Genomic DNA, 18,123 nt, shown 5'->3' on the forward strand with positions numbered 1-18,123 from the left:
TCTGCTATGCTTTAGTTAAGCCACTCATGTTGAGTCGTAAGTATACACACAGATTATCATCTGTACACACACAATCTAATGTTGCATCTCTCTATAATTTATGCACAAATGCTCAATAATCATCAGCTAAAACTGCCAGGATTTAACTGAAAAGTAAAGGTTCTGAATACTGTGAGGGAAACCGACCATACAATCTTCAGTCTCGGACACAGGAACAGAGCTTTCTGTGCTCTAAAGCTACACTTTTAAACTCTCTGTGCCAAAAAAAAAAAAAAAAAAAACCTCTCTGTGCCTGCCTGCATGCATGTTTATGAGTGCAGGAACCTGAAGAGGCCAGAGTTGGACTCAGGAACTCCAAGTACAGTCAGTTGTGAACTGCTTGACATGGCTGCCAGGAGGTGGGCTCCGGTCCACTGAAGAGCAGTGCTCCGGGCCAATGAAGAACAGCACCCCAGTCCACTAAAGAACGGTGCTCCAGTCCACTGAAGAGCAGTGCTCCGGGCCAATGAAGAACAGCACCCCAGTCCACTAAAGAACGGTGCTCCAGTCCACTGAAGAGCAGTGCTCCGGGCCAATGAAGAACAGCACCCCAGTCCACTGAAGAGCAGTGCTCCGGGCCAATGAAGAACAGCACCCCACTCCACTAAAGAACGGTGCTCCAGTCCACTGAAGAGCAGTGCTCTGGGCCAATGGAAGAGTAGTTTGTGCTCTTAAGCAAGAAGCCACCTCTCCAGCCTGTAGAGCTGTCTCAAATGCGCACTAGGTTTTCTACATGGTATTTCCTAAACACAGAATTTTCTTTTTTTTCTTTTTTTTTTTCCTCGAGATGACCAGGCTGGCCTCGAACTCACAGCGATCCGCCTGCCTCTGCCTCCCTAGTGCTGGGATTAAAGGTGTGCGCCACCACGCCCGGCTCAAACACAGAATTTTCAAAACCAAATTGAGTAAAATCTCATCCTACCCTCTTGCCTACCTAAGTGATGGTGTGTATTTACTAGGCTCTGCCTGCCTAAATCAGCCCTTGGCTTCCCCGCTTCCCTCACTACATCCTGGATCCAGCCCGACTTGGTAAGATCAGTGTCAGTAGCTGTAACAATGCCAAGCTCTGAGGGAATGCAGCAGTGTGCTGTCCTGTTGTTCAACTTTAAAGTCGGTGATTTAATTACGACAGCTCATTAGGAATTGTCTAAACTTTCTGGGGCAGCTGTTTCATCCTGAGTGACACTAATTTAAGTATAACATTTTCCTGGGAGAGCATCTGTCCTATGAAACCAGCCTTAGAGCCAACCTGTCACGGCCATCAGTGACCACTCTAGTTGCTGACTATGGATTAGAAGTCAGTCACACTACAGTCCACTACAAGTGCATGGAAAAAAAAAGAAAGAAAGGAAGAAAGAAAGAAAAATGAAAGCTGAAGAATAGGTGTGTTTACTAATTCCTTAGTGACCATGACCACACCTGGAATCAGTATGCCCACAGCAGCTATCTGAACACCTGGCCTAAGCACAACCAGTATTAATAAACTCTTTAATACATTTCTAAGAAGAATGCTTCAAAGAAGCTTTACATATATGAATTTTAAAAAATACACTGGAAGCTCCCACATTTTCCACACAATCCTTAAAAAACCCAGACACTTGCACGACAGAGAGGAAGGAGGCAGCTTCTGTCATTACTGCTGTTTTTTCGGTTTCTTCGTTCGTACTTTTTTCTTTTGTCCTTTCTTCTTTTTCATGAGAATTGCCTTTTCTCCAATAAATGCATTCTTGGAGTGCCCTGCGTCTTTGGTAGTAGCATTAAGTGTTTGCTTAGGTTTTCTGGCATCCTTCAAGCTGGGATTTGAATTTTGCTGTTTTAGTTTTTCCTTGTTAACAGAGCGCATGACTCTCAGTTTTCTCCCCATCAGCTCAGAGTTATTCAACTTCAAAGCAAGATGAACAGCATCTGTGCTCTGTAATAAGATGAAGAAGAAACACCAATTTCCACCAGAAACTCCTACGTAAGAAGCCTAGTGAGGTCAGAGCAGAGGCCTGCACAGACGCCCTTCAGCTCTAAGCCCAGAGGTCAGCCCAGAGGTCAGCCCGGGGTACGGCAGCCCTGCTTGAGCCCCTGGCTGCTCTCGTTCCACTCAAGGTCACTTGGTGGCACTTAAACTGCCTCACCAAATGCTTGAGTCACAACCACAGGTAAAACAGAAAACAGCTCATCACCCAACTTTCTGTAAATTTTCTGTGGTAAGTAGAAAGCAAAACTCTCCACGTCCCTGAGGTGTGGGACTAGAGACAAGAGTTCTACTTGAGTCCAAAATCCTGTTCTGTTCCAACACAGAACCATTAATAGAGCTGGAGAGATGGCTCAGTGGCTAAGAGCACTGCCTGCTCTTCCAGAGGTCCTGAGTAAAATTCCCAGCAACCACATGGTGGCTCACAACCACCTGTACTGTGATCTGGTGCCGTCTTCTGCAGATAAAGCACTCATATACAATAAACAAACAAACACACCATTAACACCATCTTGAATGTTCAGGAGATGTTGGAAGAGCTCTGTGAGCTTCTCAAAGAGGCAAGTTACACAGACACAGTAGCAGACGATGGCTAGAACAGAGCACAGCTGAGCCTGGTGCTGCACAGGTGCATCACTTAGGGTACGTGCTGCTTTTACAGAGAATTGGAGTTCAGTCCCTAGCCCCATGCTAGGTGCTCACAGCCACCTGGAACTCCAGCTCTGGGGATCCCACATCTCTGGCATAGGCATCTACACTCACATATCCATACACAGGCCATCCACATCCCTATTAAAAACAGTAAAAATTAATCTAGGTGCCATCAAGTGGTAGGTTATGTCCTTTACTGCTAAAGAATATGAGGAAACACTGATTAACGGTCACTGAGTGGACGGTCAGGGGTCTGCTCCGGGCCACAGAAGGTAAAATTCTGAGGTTTTAGTTCCTCTAATAACCCAACACCTAGAATATTACTTAGCACTGTCGGCTGGCACAAACAATGGAAGTACAGTGTGTTGCTTGGGACAGCTATAGCCACAGCGCTCTTGTTATGAATTTAGCTTCCTTAGTCAGAACCTGGGGATTGAAATGATGGCCCATCTCCAAGATGACACAGCAGCGACAGCCTCGCCCAGTGTTTCAAAGAGCATCAGCAGGTGTCTCCCATACCTCAAAGAGCACGTAGCCAAAGCCTCGGCCGACTCCGGTGAGTGGGTTCCTCACAATCCTCACTGCTACAATGCTTCCGCAGTCCAGAAAGTGCTCCTCCAAAGCAGACTCTTCAACCTCTACAACAGACCCAAGCACAACTGAGGTGCGCTCTCCATCAAAGCTGGGGAGGTTGAGAATGCTGAGTTAAGGAAGCCCATGCACACAGCATGACGCAACATGCTGCTGCTGCTGCTCTTTCCTTTTCAGACAGGGTCTCTCTGTGTAGCACTGGCTATACTAGAACTCAGTCTGTAGACCAGGCTGGCCTCTAACTCAGAGATCCACCTGCCTCTGCTTCCTGAGAGCTGGGATTGAAAGTGTGCACCACTGTCCTGCAGCTTCGTTTGGTTTGGTTAGGTGTGGTGTGGTGTGGTTTTTCGAGACAGGTTTTCTCTGTGTAGCCTTGGCTGTCCCAGACTCCCTCTGTAGACCAGGCTGGCCTTGAACTCACAGCGATCCACCTGCCTCTGCCTCTGCCTCTGCCTCTGCCTCCCGAGTGCTGGGATTAAAGGCGTGTGCTACCACTGCCCGGCCTACAACAAGCTTCTTAAAGTTAGTCATACAGTCATAAGCAAATAATTAAATTACTCATCTGACTGTGTGGGCTCTGGTGGTCAGGGCACTGAACTCAAAGCCCCACAAATGCAGGGAGGAGCTCGGCCCCCTACAGCCCCGCTCGTTCTAAAGTTCCCTCTGAGCAGCTAAACCGGTCGGCCTTCACCTTTCAATCTTCCTGCACTGGCCCTGAGTAGCCGGGATGAAAGACACACACTAAAGCACCACACAGAATCACTCAAGTTCCTTTTGCCGTTTTTCACTGTGCTGGTACTGAACTCATGCACTGTAGGCAGGCCCCTGGCCACTGACCCATGACCTGCTATTCTAGAGGAATGCTAATTCAGAACATGGCTGTTCTGGCAAGAGATCACCTTCAAAAATCTTCTAGGTCTGTGTGACCTAGAAAAGCTTAAGTCCAGGTGCAGGGATATATGGCTTTAATCCCAAACAATGAAGGTAGAGTTAGTTTGTAGAAAGAAGCACCCTTGTTTGAAAATGTCTAATTAAGTAGCAGAAAAGGTGACAAATCAGAGAAGATTTGACAGAATAGGATACGTTCAACACGCATGGGAAGAGAGAGAGGAAGCTACTTAGGGGGCAGTTTTACCAGGACAGTAATAGAGAGAGAGGCTGCAGAGAGAGAACTCAGGTGAAGACAGTGAGCCAGGAAATGAGAAGCCAGAAGGTTAGAGCAGGTTGGGGAGTTAGTCTGAGGCCCAGCAGAGCAGTTCCATGCAGAAAGAGAAGCCAGACTGAACCAGTCACCTGGGAGAGGAGTTTGAGCCAGAACAGCTGAGCTGAACCAGGCAGCCCAGAGCTCAGAACAAGTCAGGGTGAGCTCATTAAGCAGTAAGGCTCAGAGGCTGAAAACACTCTAGGCCCAGGTTAGACTGTACGGAGGCTGGAAGCTTCCAGGACTAGGCCTAGGCCAGCGGGAGGAGGGAGTAAGCCTACCAGACCACAGCTGAGCCAGGAGAATAAAATTATTTTTACATGCAGTCATGTATTAACAAATAGTTATGCTTTCATTTGTTTAAGCAAACTTACTGTAAGGAAGATTCCCCACAAACACTGATCGCTTGTCCCTCTGAAACAAAATACGGATGAATAAAAACCATCAGTGTGTTAGAAAAGAGAAACCACTACACAGCCCCGCTCCACATTCCTCTCTCCCCTGGCACCCCCCTGATCCCCTGGCTGTAGTCACACACCTGTGCATGTCTATCTCTTGCCTTCCCTCTGCACAGTGAGCACCAGAGGAGAGACTTCATTCACAGTGGCACTCACAAGCAGTGCTTAGGGAAGACCTGCAATTTACAAGCTTTGCCTGTGAGGAGCCAAGTGCAAACACTTTGAGCTCTAAAGCAGAGGCTCTCAACCTGTGGGTCATGGCCCCCTTTTCACAGGGGTTGCCTAACACTACCCAAAATACGGGTGTTTACATTATAATTCATAACAGCAGCAAAATTATAGTTGTGAAGTAGCAATAAAATTTATGGTTGTAGACACCATATGAGAAACTGTATTAAAGGGTCACACGGTTAGGAGGGTGACAACACTTAGAATGAAGGGTCACATGATCTCCATTGCAACTTCTCACCCTGCTGTAACAGCTTAAGAACAGAAACCAACATGTGGTGTGCCGGGTGGCGGGTGGCCATGTCCCGAGCACCATCGCGTGCGCTCAGCCACACCAGAGGCTCTGCTCTAACTGCTGTCCCCTTCTGTAACTAGGCAGCCCTGACACCAAGAGGAGCCCAGCTCGGCCAGCTGACTCTACAGCGCTTCCTTGGCTGAGGGTCACTTCGCTCCAGCAATGAAACTTCGAATCTGCTCCTGGACAAGGCCTGGACTTTTCATGAACGAGGCAAAGCAGGGGTTCACGGCCTGCCCACTCACCCACCTACCCAACAGGACGCTGAGCCCTAATGCACCCATGAACCACAGCAAGCTCTTGCCCTTCCCTGAGCAAGTTTATGCAAATTCAGCCCCCAGTGCCTACACCTCACAGACAGTGCCTATGGGAAAAAAAAAAATATAGATAGATAGATAGTTTGTTTTGTTTTTCAAGACAGGGCTTCTCTGTGTAGCCTTGGCTGTCCTGGACTCGCTTTGTAGACCAGGCTGGCCTCGAGCTCACAGCAATCCACCTGCCTCTGCCTCCTGAGTGCTGGGACTAAAAGCTTGCGTCACCACGCCCGGCCCAGGTAAATCTTTTAAGAGTCATATGAGATTTGTTCCCCTGGAAACCCTCCTTATCCTTTCTTGTTGGCTTGTCCCCAGGTGTCCCAATCCAAAGTGGACAGAGAACATCCCGTGTTTAGGATACATTTACCATAAAACAGCCACCGCCTGTCCCCTGTGTCTCCAGAACATACGGAGCAGAGGCCTCAGACTGGGCTCCTTACCTCTAACAAATAACAACTGGTTTCTAGAAGGATCTCAGGGTACAGCCCAGTGTGGGCCAAACTGCGTGATGCTCTGCCTCTGTGCCCCAGCACCGACACAGTGAGAGCTACCAGCTTAACGTGAGTGACAACTTCCCTGACTTCAGCCTGTTAAGAAAGGTGCTAAACTTTCTCTAACATCTGGTCATGGGGAGGAGCACCTTCAAGTGGAAAGTGACTTGTTTGTAACAGCAACCTTCCCCTGAGTCCTGTGACCCTCGGGCACCAGTACCTGCAGCCCTGAAGAACAAAGGCTTCCTTCTCCATTTCCCTCCTGCTCACACAATTGCTCCCAACTTTCCACAAGGCTCCTGTTAAGATCTTTGGACAAATCACATTCTACTTACAGAGGCGGTTTCAGATGCCAGATCGACTCGAATACGAAATCCTTCTGCAATCTGGGCCCCATTTCTGATTATAAGGACAAGGGGGAAATGGCTGTTTAAAATGAGCGCTTAGTTAAGGAAGTTGCTGTAATGAGGCCGAGCCCATCTCCACAGGACAGAGGCCGGCCACCAGCTCAGCCCCAGGCACAGTCAATCACCTTTGCAGCGCTTTTGCAGCAGCGCTCTCCTCCTTAAACACAACATACGCGTTGATGCTTTTCTGGTCTGGATGAAATTTACGTCTACAGAGAAAACAGAAGGGAAAACAGATCATGTAAAACTTGTTAACCTCAGACTCCAGAAAAAAGATAAACCTAATTTTGTTTTCTCCAATCAATAAATTACAAGACTTTCAGAGGAGAAGCTCCACATTTAAGGAAAGATACGATGATTCGAAAAAGAACACAGACATGTAAAGATACCAAAAGGAGCAAGAGCCCACACGTGCCTGGGAGTCATCACTGCGAAGGAGTGCTAGGAACAGGACACCCACGTGTGTCAGCGCAGAATAGAGGGGCTAGAAATGTCACCATGGCTTTAACTCTGTGCCTAGCAAAACTGTTCTTTTTCACTTCAAGATACACGCATAGGAAGTGCACAAGCACAAGTGGCAAGGACACAGGCACCAAGCCCCGGCAGCGGCCACCACCCAGGGGCCCATCCTTGCTTCTGATGGTCGTCACCACGCCCACTTCTTCATGGCCAGCTTCCCTGTTACAGTACAGCTTACAGCCCCGTCTCCTACACACACTTGTTTAATCGTTCTCCGTCAATCCCTGCCGTATCTTTTGACCTGCACTGTTTCCCACAGCCTGGACATCTTTGGACCTCATCCTTTCCCACGGCCTGGGCTCTGTAGCCTGAGAAAGCAGTCTGACATGAACATTTTTCTTCCGCGCCTTATAAACTCACTACTGGAACCAAAGGTTGACCTGGCTCAGTCATGGCCCCTTTCAGGACTACAGAAAGTGTTGTGATCTTTCTCAGCAAGGCATGTGACAGCTGCTCTGTACTTCTGTGGGTGTGCTCACACATACGAGCAGGTATGTGGGGAGGCCAGACGTCAATCTCATCTCTCTTCCCTTGTGTTGTCTGCCACTTTTATTTGTGTATATTTTTGAGACATTTCTTTATTTTGTTGCAGGTAGAGGGATGAAGTTGCACACTCACGTGGAGGCAGAGGACAACTCACGGGAATTAACCCTTTCGTGTGGGGTTCAGGGATTGAGCTTAGGTTCTCACTCTGGCAAGGCAGCCATTTAACTGACTGGACCATCTCCCCAGGCTCTTTTCACCTTTAATGACTGTGGCTGCTGCTGCTGCCCAAGACCCACTCTTGCAAAGGGTAATGTGATATGGGCGTGACTCCGCAGGCCTCACTAAATGTGACACACTCAGGAAGACTCCATTTGAGACGACTAGTTTTCCCATGTGAGCAGTTGGTACTCGTGCACAGCTTCTGGGGTGGGGTGGAGGTGGGGGCTCGTGTCTACCCCACCCCCCCAGCCCTGGGACCCACATGGCTTGGACCTGTGTGTGCTGCCAGAGTCTCTGAATCCTATGTACAATCTGGCTGTTCTCTTGAGGAAAATGGCTGACTTGCTAGATGTGAAGTACAGCCAAGCACTGAGCTGGACATTTCACATGTGTCTCTAAGAAGCTGAGGTGTGGGCCACTGATCAAAAAGCTCACATGCGGGCTGGAGAGATGGTCAGAGGTTAAGAGCACTGGCTGTTCTTCCAAAGGTCCTGAGTTCAATTCCCAGCAACCACACAGTGGCTCACAACCATCTATAATGAGATCTGGTGCCCTCTTCTGGCATCTAGGCACACATGCAGGCAGAGCACTGTATAAATAATGAATGAATGAAGCTCACATGCTAGCTCAGGACAGAACTCACTCTGGGGAACTTCAGCACCTAATTCTCTCTCCACAACACACTCAGTTGCTGACAAGCGCAAAGCTGACAACACACCAAGAACAAAGGAACAGACTATGGCTTTGTTATTCTGTCTGACACCAGTGGCAGGCAGGTGGGTTGGCTTGGCCTTGCATCGGCCTCAATGGGGAATCAGGAACCACTACTGACACCCAGGGCTCGGCTTCCGTTACAGCACAGAAGCCAGAAAAAGCAGCTCTCCTACTGTGGCCGAAGCCATCAGAGGGGACAGCAGTCAGGCTCCTTTCTCCAGAGACAGTAGCAGTACAGTTGAGTCTCAGCCAGAGCCCTAGAGGTCACTGATGCTGGAGGGGGACCATGCAGAGTCCCCCCAACTCTGATCTGAGCTAATGTCCACAGGAAGATGGAGAGTGGGCAGGAGACCCAGAGCCCAGCTATGGTCACTGGCCCACGCCCCACCCAGATCCTTCCCCAGGTGCAGATGGCAGAGATGCTGTGAGGAGGGGCTGTCAGCCTGTCAGTCAGGGCAGAGACAAGAAAGACTCCAGGGCTAGAAGGACAGGGGAACCTCTCGTCAGCAAGATGGTGAAAACCCATCAAAGGCAAAAGGCTGAGCCCAGCCTACAAAATGGCTCAGTGAGAGAAAATGTCTGCCACCAAAACTGACGACCTGCTTGATCCTGAAGTACTCATATGGCAGCAGAGAAACAACTCCCACTAGCACGCTGCAGCACGCGCACGCCCACGCACACACACATAATAAACACTGAAGCACGGCAGGGCTGGGGAGACTGGCTGCCACAGCAAGGAGGGGCTGACCACAGCCTCTGATGCTCTGAGACTCGTCCAGGACTGCAAGCCTTGCCCACATTCCCACCACACCTCAGCTGCACCAAACGGCAGCACTCTACACTGGATCCTCAATGAGAAATGTCTTACGCTTTTGATCCTTTAAAAGACACCAAAGCTTTTGCACGCAGAATATGAAACTCTGCCCTGCCCCATCTGTCTGTCTGTGTCTGCCCCTCTCCCTCCCTCTCTCTGTCAGAAACAAGAGGAAAAAGACAGTAGAAAACAGGTGAGGATTTTACAATACTTGACCAAATACACAAATACCCAGTAAGTACATAATAAATATTTGCCGTCTTAGAATTATGAGAAAACACAGAAGCGCTGCTTCAGAAAGGCTGACACTGAGTGGCTGGCGGCACCTGGCGTTCTCACCCAGGACTGACAGAAAGTGAAACCGTACGAAAACAACAGCGTGGTCAGTGGCTATTTTTCAGGAAGCTAAAACACGCCTGCTATAAGACATAGCCATTCTACAACTGGACACAGATGGCTTTTTTTAAGTCCTTTATGCGTGAAAGGTAAAAGCTGGAATCACCTGAATGCTGAAGGGCTAGCGCACGAGCAAACTTTCCAAACCCACCCAAGGAGACAGTGCTGACGGAGAACAAAGCACTGGTGTACACAGCGTAGATCTCAGAAGTCAGGCTTTTTGAGGAAAGTCAGACCAGAAGATACAGTAGGGTGGATTGTGTGTATCATAAACTCACTTGATTGCAGCCAACTTTTTGGTTAGTGTTCCCTCTGCTGGCATCTTTTAAGAAGAAAAAAAAAGATATTAAAAATTTGAATTTGAGGTATTTTTCAAATTGATTAACATTTTTATTGTTCCCTTTTTTTTCAGTGCTGGACACTGATCTCAGGGCTTCGTGCATGCCAACACGTCTCTCGCTGCTACGCCCCAGCCACAGAAGTAACATTTTAGTAACTTTAGAAGGAGCCACAATATTCTAAGCACATGTAACTCATATAACTCAAAACACTTTAGGGAAATCAAGTCAGAAACAACTACCCTAATACTTGTGCATAGGACTCTGAGAAGCAGGTGTGGCAGTGCACACCTACAGTGCTGTGATCCCAGCACTCGAGAGGATGAGGATGGTAACGTCACCCTCAGCTACAAGTTAGAGTTCAAGGCTACAGGCGGCCCTGAGTCAAAACTGAAGGGGGGGGGCGTGCGGATGAAAACACGGAATTCCACAGGCAACATCACACTCAACAGTCTCTCTCACACGACCCAGGCGTGAGTATGGACAGTGCATACTCTAAGGACAGGCTGATTCCAAGACGATGAAGAGCTGGGAAAAATATGCTGAAAACAGTTTTATAAAGCAAATGACGGGGGCAGCACTTATACATCAAACCGTGTAATTTAAACCGTCTAAACTGGTCATGAGGAAATATGGTTTCCTCTGCATCTAAGAGAGAGTATATTCCCCGTGGGCAATAGAGTAGTGCTGCCTTATTTACTTCAGGATGTAGCTGAGGGTAATCCTGATCGTGGTCCTGTGGAACACACCCCAGGAGGACCAAGGGCCCCTTACACCAAACACAGTAAGAAGCAAAAGTGACAAAGGAGCAGCTGTGGGAAGGGTCACACAAGCCAACAAAACAAGTGGCTTCAGTTCAGGGCGGCAGGTGAAGAGCCCACAGGCCACCACACGCCTGTAGCCCATGGTGGGGCATGATGAGGGGAGGGCTGAATGGAGGAACCGCAGAACAGCCAGCTCGTCTAATGAGGAAATAAAATGGCTGGAGACATGGCTCAGCAGTAAAGAACACTGGGTACTTTCCTAGAGGACCCAGGCTGGTCTCCCACAACTGTCTGTAACTCCAGTCAGTTCCAGGGGGTCTCATGACCTCTTCTGGCCTCCTGGAGCACTGCAAGCATATGATGCAGAGACACGCCTGTTAGTGTATGTAAAACACTCACTGAAACACATAAAAATAAATCTTAAAAAAAGATTATAAAGCCGGGCGTGGTGGCACACGCCTTTAATCCCAGCACTTGGGAGGCAGAGGCAGGCAGATCGCTGTGAGTTCAAGGCCAGCCTGGTCTACAAAGCGAGTCCAGGACAGGCAAGGCTACCCAGGGAAACCCTGTTTCGAAAAACCTAAGAGATTATAAATAAAAATTAAAACTTTTTTTTAAAATAAAAACTTTAAAAAGAAGCCATGAGTAGACGTAGGCCAAGGAGAAAGAACTGACTCAGCTAGGTAAGGCCGCCATGTGAAAAGCAAACGGAGGAAGTAACAGGCCAGATGTGCCAGAGCAGTTAAATAAAGGGCATGCCACATGCTGCAGGGTAAACACAGGAGGCCCCAACTAGTGTGGGTCAGAGTGGGAAGAGGGCTCAGCAGAGCAGGCAGAACAGGTGGAAACAGTGGGAATAGAATAAGCTCACTGACAGACATGATGAGGACCACAGGCAGTTTGTTCCGTGGGGCGCCTGGCAACCTTCGGGGATGCCTTAGTTGGATGGGGGAGAGTCTGCAAGCGCTAGGGTGTAATCCAAGGGATGTGGCAAATCATCCTGAACCACACGAAGCTACAGCAGCAAAAGAGCCTTCTAGCCCACACCTGAGTGGTGTGGAGACTGAGAAACCAGGAATGCCTGGCAAGCATCCACTGCTGATATACGCTCTCAGCTCCAGAAACCCTTAGAGAGTCACGTAAGGAAGCTGTTAAAAAACAAGGTAAACAGCCAGGCATGGTGGCACACGCCTGTAATCCCAGCACTTGGGAGACAGAGGCAGGCAGATCGCTGTGAGCTTGAGGCCAGCCTGGTCTACAAAGTGAGTCCAGGGCAGCCAAGGCTACACAGAGAAACCCTGTGGGGGGGGGGGGGTGGAGGAGAAAGAAAGAAACAAGGGAAGCACTACATATATGTGCTAATTAGACTAAAAATAATTTTTAAAAACATGCTGCTGGGCGTGATGGCACACCTTTTAGTCCCAGCCCTGAGGAGGCAACATGAATTTCTGTAAATTCTAGACCAGCTTCTCTTATTTAGTGAGTTCCAGGATCGTGAGATTCTGTCTCAAAACAAACAGAAACCTACATTTTGCTGGAATTTCATCCTCTGAGAACATTAGCATAGCTGTACAAGTGCACAAGCACTGCCTGCAGCAGTCACACTCGCGTGCACACAGCGCTCGTCAGGCTAAGGGTGGTGAGGAGCAACCCTCCGCCTACTCTACTGACAGCAGAGACAGTCGCCCGCCTAGCCAGCACACCGCAGGGATGGCCTTGGTGACAGCTGTCACCGTACTGTGTGAGCTCATGCAGACTCAGCAGTGGGCACTGGCACCAAGAGGCTGAAGGTTTGGATCACAGACACAGCACAGTGACTTATGCAGTTTTCAGGGGAGAGGACACTTACCACAGAACGAAATCGTACGGATTCTACTTGTCCATACTCTTTAAAAAACGACTTCAGCTTCTAAAATAAACAATATACACATGCATGTTAGCCAACACCTGAACATCTGTGTCACAAGAGGAGTGATGTGAACTTAAGAAGATTCCAGAACCAGGTGTAGTAGCATACGTGTTATCCCAGCACCAGACACACAAAGCAGAGTCAAAAAGACAAAGTGTTCATGTCCACTGTCTAAAAACCAAACAACAGAAAAAGCAGAAGAGACAGATGCCTGTTCAGCTGGATGGACAAAAACATTTCACAAAAGGTTGGAAAGAGAAAAAGCACCTCAGGCCTGCACGCGATCAGGCTCACATGCGCACCCAGTCAGGCCTGCAGGCGAGCTGCATGTGTCAATGCTTGTCATCTGTGAGACACTGGAGGCTGGACTTGCACCTTGCACATACCCTCTGATCTTGTCACACTGGCGTAACACTGTGCCTTTAAAGGACGCTGTTCCACAGGGAAATAAATTCTCCAGCTGTCCGATGGAGACTACCAGTGTGAGGAGAATCTAGTCGGTCATTTCGGGGCGTTATTTAGGACTATCTCAAGATGTGAAGAGCATACATGTTTTTACAGTAGAACTTTCTACAGTGGCTGGAGATATGGCTCTGTTGTTAAGACTGTTTGCTTTTCTAGAACTCCAGTGCCAGAGGCAGGCAGGTCTCTAGGGGTTCGAGGCTAGCCTGCTGTAAGCGAGTTCTAGGATAGCCAGGGCTACACAGAAAGACGCTGTCTCAAAACAACAACAACAATTTCCCCAGCTGTTTCTAACTAAGAAGCCATCTCCTGTATGGACACTCGTGCAGAGGGACACACCATCACACTCCCCTCCTCTGAGCCCTGATGACCAGCAGCAGAGTGTACACAGGAGGCTGAGGCGGGATGACTGACATCTCCAGGCTAGTCTCGGGCATGTAGGTAAGCAGATGCAGAGGGAGGGCCACACCATGGTCTCTGCTCCTAGCGCGTGGGAGGTGGAGGCAGAGGGATTGCCATGAGTTGGAGTAAAGACACAATGAGATCCTACCTCAAGCCCAGAAGGGAGGGCTGGAGAGCTGGCTCAGGAGGTCAGAGGCCCTGAGTTAGGTTCCCAGGACCCATATGTGGCTTACAATCGTCTGTTACTTCACTTCCAGGGATCTGATACTTTGTTCCCACCTCCGCAGGCACCAGGCACATATGTAGCACACGTACATACATGCAGGCAAAATACTCATACGCACAAAAAATCTAAGAAGTAGACTTTTTAAAAGGACAGTACATGGTATCTTTATAAATCAAAACTAGGGGACCGAATACAAGCCACACTGTTTTCTAGCCTGCTTTAACTCACAGCCTCGAACTCACAGGCGTTGTGCCACCCATCCCAGCTGCCTGCTTTGTTTTTAAAGGAGAATACAGATTCATTGTTCCAAAGATGAGCAGGATTTGAGCCTGAGAACTGCTCACAGACTACAGCCACGCACAGGCTGTGTGAGCCCTGACTGCTCACAGACTACCAGCCACGCGCACGCGCGCGCGCGCACACACACACACACACACACACACACACACAGAGAGAGAGAAGGCTGTGTGAGCCCTGACTGCAGAAGGAACGGAATCTCCTTCTTACACACATGAGCCCTTGCTGTGTCAGGCATCCTCTACCGTGTGCAGGGCACAACAGTGAAGGAGAGAGAAATAGTTTACACTCTAGTTGCATTAACAAGAAGGAAGCTGAAGAGGAAAAAAAAGAAAAGAAAAGAAACAGCCCACTTCCATTTCAAACACGACCTTCAGGATGGGCAGTGGTGGCGCACACCTTTAGCCCTGGGAAGCAGAGGCAGGCAGATCTCTTGAGTTGGAGGCCAGCCTGGTGTACAGAGTGAGCTCCAGGACAGCCACGGCTACACAGTTAAACCAAGTCTTAAAAAAGACAAAAGACAAATGAAATAAATATAAACAACAAAAATACAAGCTTAAGAAGCTTGAATCACGGCTAGGAGTCAAGCCCCAGCACCACTACAACGCACGCACACACACACACGCACACACACCTGTGACCTATCAGGAAGGCATCAGCACCAGAACCCATGAGTCACCACTCAGAGCTCACGACACGCAATCTCCTCTCCGACTTCTCTAGGTCTACACTGCCCCTCCCACTCACCTTCTTGTTGCATGTGACAGGCAAATTGCCAACAAACACGGTCCTCTCATTTTTCAGGCGCTCTTCCTCAGGGTTGAGCGGGATTTTCGTTCTTTGGCCACCATCAAGGCTGAGGGCAGCACCAGGGGCCCCTCCACCTGCCGCCTTCTCACGGGACGGAGGCCGTCTCCTCTTCTGCCCTTGCTCCTGATGAATCTCCTCTTCTAAATCGGCACCTGCCAGAGCGCTTTCCCTAGATTTTAAGGAACAACCAGGGACAAGACAAGTCAAAAACAAAGCAGCCAACAAAAGCCCAATACCTGACAAAGCCGGTCCAGGCTCCTCACAGCGACCTGACAGAGGACGCCAGACTAGCTTAGAGTAATAACCACTCAGCACTGTACCGTAAAGTTAGTTAAAGAAACGTAATAGTCCAGTCTCAGTGCTTTGGGTGCTAGCCAGGTTAAGAGAGCACTGGCACACACACTTATAAAAGTACCACTAACAAGCCGGGCGTGGTGGCGCACGCCTTTAATCCCAGCACTCGGGAGGCAGAGGCAGGCAGATCGCTGTGAGTTCAAAGCCAGCCTGGTCTACAAAGTGAGTCCAGGATGGCCAAGGCTACACAGGGAAACCCTGTCTCGAAAAACCAAAAAAAAAAAAGTACCACTAACATGTGTGAGGGTGGGATGGGGATTAGTGCGATGGTTCAGCAGGTAAAGGCATCTTTCTCCCAGCTGGTGACCGCCCCTGTGCCCCAGGCCCCCTGTGGCCCAGGCAGGGCTGAGAGAGTGGACTCCTGTGCACTGGCCTCTGACTTTCACAAGCCACCGTAGTTTGAATGCACTGACACACGCATAGTAAAGCTACGGAAGGGGGAGGGGTGAGGGAGGCGGGGGAGGGTTGAAGATAGGCCTGACGGAGTAGAAAGGAACGGAGAGCCAAGGCTTTGTGTCGTGTGGCTGTAACCCAGAACCTGGGCTACGGAAGGGGAAGAGTCAGAAGGTGAGGCACAGCCTAGGTTACACGGTGAGTTCAAGGCCCACCTGGGATGTAAGAAACCCCTGCCCTACCTGACTCCCAGAAAAGACTGAGGAGCGGTGACTGGAAACATAGTAATTGTGTAGATATTTAGATACTAACTCAAATATTCTACAAGAATACTACTAACTCAAGGGCCTAGAGAGATGGCTCAGTGGTTAAGAGCACTGACTGATCTTCTAGAGGTCCTGAGTTCAATTCCCATCAACCACAGGGTGGCTCACAACCATTTACAATGTGATCTGATGCCCTCTTCTGGCCTGCAGGTGTACATGCAGGCAGAGCACTGTATATGTAATAATAAAGCTTTTTTAAAAATTACTAACTCAAATATTCTACAAAAATGTTTATGTCAATGAGGGAAATTTGGTTTCTAGAAAAATCAACTTCATGTTTGACAGACATGCCGAAAAACTGATGACATAAACCACAGGGTTACTTCCAACTTGCAGGGAACAGAGATGGGCGTGAAGACCCAACAGGCTGGCCCAGAAGTAACAAGAGGCAGCCATGGATGTGAAGAGCTAACAGGCTGATCTAGCCGTAACTGTTCACCTTAGATAAATGGGCTTTTACAGGTTTAATTCTGTCTACTATGAGACTTGATATAATGTCTTTTAATTTCCTCAATATGCAATGAGGAAAAAAAAAAAAATTAAGATGAACTAGACAGGGTTTCTCTGTGTAACAGCCCTGGCTGTCCTGGACTCATTTTATAGACCAGGCAGCGATCCGCCTGCCTCTGCCCCCCCCCCAAGTGTGGGGATTAAAGGCGTGCGCCACCACTCGGCAGGATGAACATTTTTTAAAAATGTTGCCTGATGTACTTAACACAGCAAAAAGGAGAATTTCACCAACCTGTTTGCCAACCTCTTGTCTGCATCAGAGAGTTTCTTCTTCGCTTTCACTTTTCTCGCAGGCTCTTGCAAAACCGGCTTTTTAATACTGGGTGAACTTTGCTCTTCTTCATCGTCAGTTTTTCTTTTTTTAGATGTTTCCTTTCAAAAGTTTGAAGTCATACTTAGTACCTCAAGTTTTTAAAAATTCTGACCCTGAGACAATGTGTTGTGGGATGTGCCCGTAATTCCAGGATATGAAGGCAGGAGCTGTGCCAGGCCAAGCAGGGAGTCCCTGTCTCCAAATCCCTGAGCAACACTGTGACGTCTTTCTACTTTGATCCTTCTCCCTCACTGGTCATAGAGAGAAGCAGAATATGGCTGACATTAGCCACGAAACCATATTTGATGGGCTTGGTCTTACAAATGTGTAACTCCAGCTATTCAATGGAAAGCTGAGGCAGGAGTATAGCATCTGGGCTACCGTGTGTGCAAAAAGTAGTTAGCCTGGGCGACTGCCTGGGCAACTAGTGAGACCCTGAGTCAAAAATAAAAAGTAAAGTCAGAGAGGGCGGGGCAACCCTGTAATCTCAGCACTCCAGGGGCTGGAGGAGGATCAGGAGTTTAAAGATCATCCTCGGGTACGTAAGAGAATTTGAGGCTTACGTGGGCTACAGGAGACCCTGTCAACCAATAAATCGTGGTGAGCGTGAAGAGCCTGCCCAGCTCAAGGGACAGCCAGGCTGGGATACCCAGGACGCAGCAGGCGACTCACCTGGGGCGCTGGCACAAACACAGGTGGAGCCCGCGACTCCGCGGTGCTGAAGAGAGCTGCCAGCCGCCCCGTCCCGCCTCCAGGAGGGTGCTGGCCGCCCCGCAGGCTGTCGGCGACCTGTCCCACCAGGTAGTCGGCGTCCGCGTCCCCCACGGCGTCTCCAGGGCTCTGTCTGCAAACACAAGCACGCTCTCAGCCGCCCCGCGCGCACCCGCCGCCGCTTCCCGCCCACACCAACGCCGCGCGCCACTCACCTCCGCTCCGGGATCTTCTTTCTCCCGCGTTCCTTCCTTCCCAAAGCCATGCTTCACGAGAGCTTCCGAGGATCCGGCTACTCCCGCCTTCCCACTGGTTCCGGATTCCGACTACTTCCTTCCGGGGCCTTTGCTTTTCCGGTCATGACCACGCCCCTTCCTCGCCAAGCAGTCTGCAGCTGCGCAGAAACCCTACCAGGCTTATTAGTCAGGTGTGGGACAGAAAGTTTAGTGAGGCAGTTCGTCTTGTTCCCTGCGCTTGTCATGACGGTCTAGGCTCTCGGGAGTGCGCGAGTCTAACGAGTAC

The 18,123-nt window shown here is 49.3% G+C and overlaps 1 protein-coding gene across 1 annotated transcript; it reads right to left on the reverse strand.

Moving 5' to 3' along the window:
* Positions 1 to 1,446: 1,446 nt before the first annotated feature.
* Rbm34 (RNA binding motif protein 34) lies at positions 1,447 to 17,879 on the reverse strand. The gene is made up of 11 exons (XM_051168967.1): positions 17,817 to 17,879; positions 17,563 to 17,734; positions 16,810 to 16,949; positions 14,932 to 15,163; positions 12,738 to 12,797; positions 10,065 to 10,108; positions 6,764 to 6,847; positions 6,567 to 6,630; positions 4,820 to 4,859; positions 3,173 to 3,291; positions 1,447 to 1,951 (listed from the first exon to the last, which is right to left on the reverse strand). The coding sequence occupies exons 1-11, from the start codon at positions 17,864 to 17,866 to the stop codon at positions 1,673 to 1,675; spliced, it is 1,284 nt and encodes a 427-aa protein (XP_051024924.1). The 5' UTR covers positions 17,867 to 17,879; the 3' UTR covers positions 1,447 to 1,672.
* Between the last annotated feature and the right edge of the window lie 244 nt (positions 17,880 to 18,123).

The sequence above is a fragment of the Acomys russatus genome, chromosome 26, assembly GCF_903995435.1.
Source record: "Acomys russatus chromosome 26, mAcoRus1.1, whole genome shotgun sequence".
NCBI classification, from domain to species: Eukaryota; Metazoa; Chordata; class Mammalia; order Rodentia; family Muridae; genus Acomys; species Acomys russatus.

Excerpts from the sequence above, each read along its gene's own strand:
- Rbm34 (XM_051168967.1), bottom strand. The coding sequence starts at position 17,866 with ATGGCTTTGGGAAGGAAGGAACGCGGGAGAAAGAAGATCCCGGAGCGG. Across the intron at positions 6,631-6,763 it reads GCTGCAAAAGCGCTGCAAAG|AAATGGGGCCCAGATTGCAG; the intron begins GTGATTGACTGT and ends CCTTATAATCAG. Across the intron at positions 4,860-6,566 it reads TGGCATCTGAAACCGCCTCT|AGGGACAAGCGATCAGTGTT; the intron begins GTAAGTAGAATG and ends ATTTTGTTTCAG.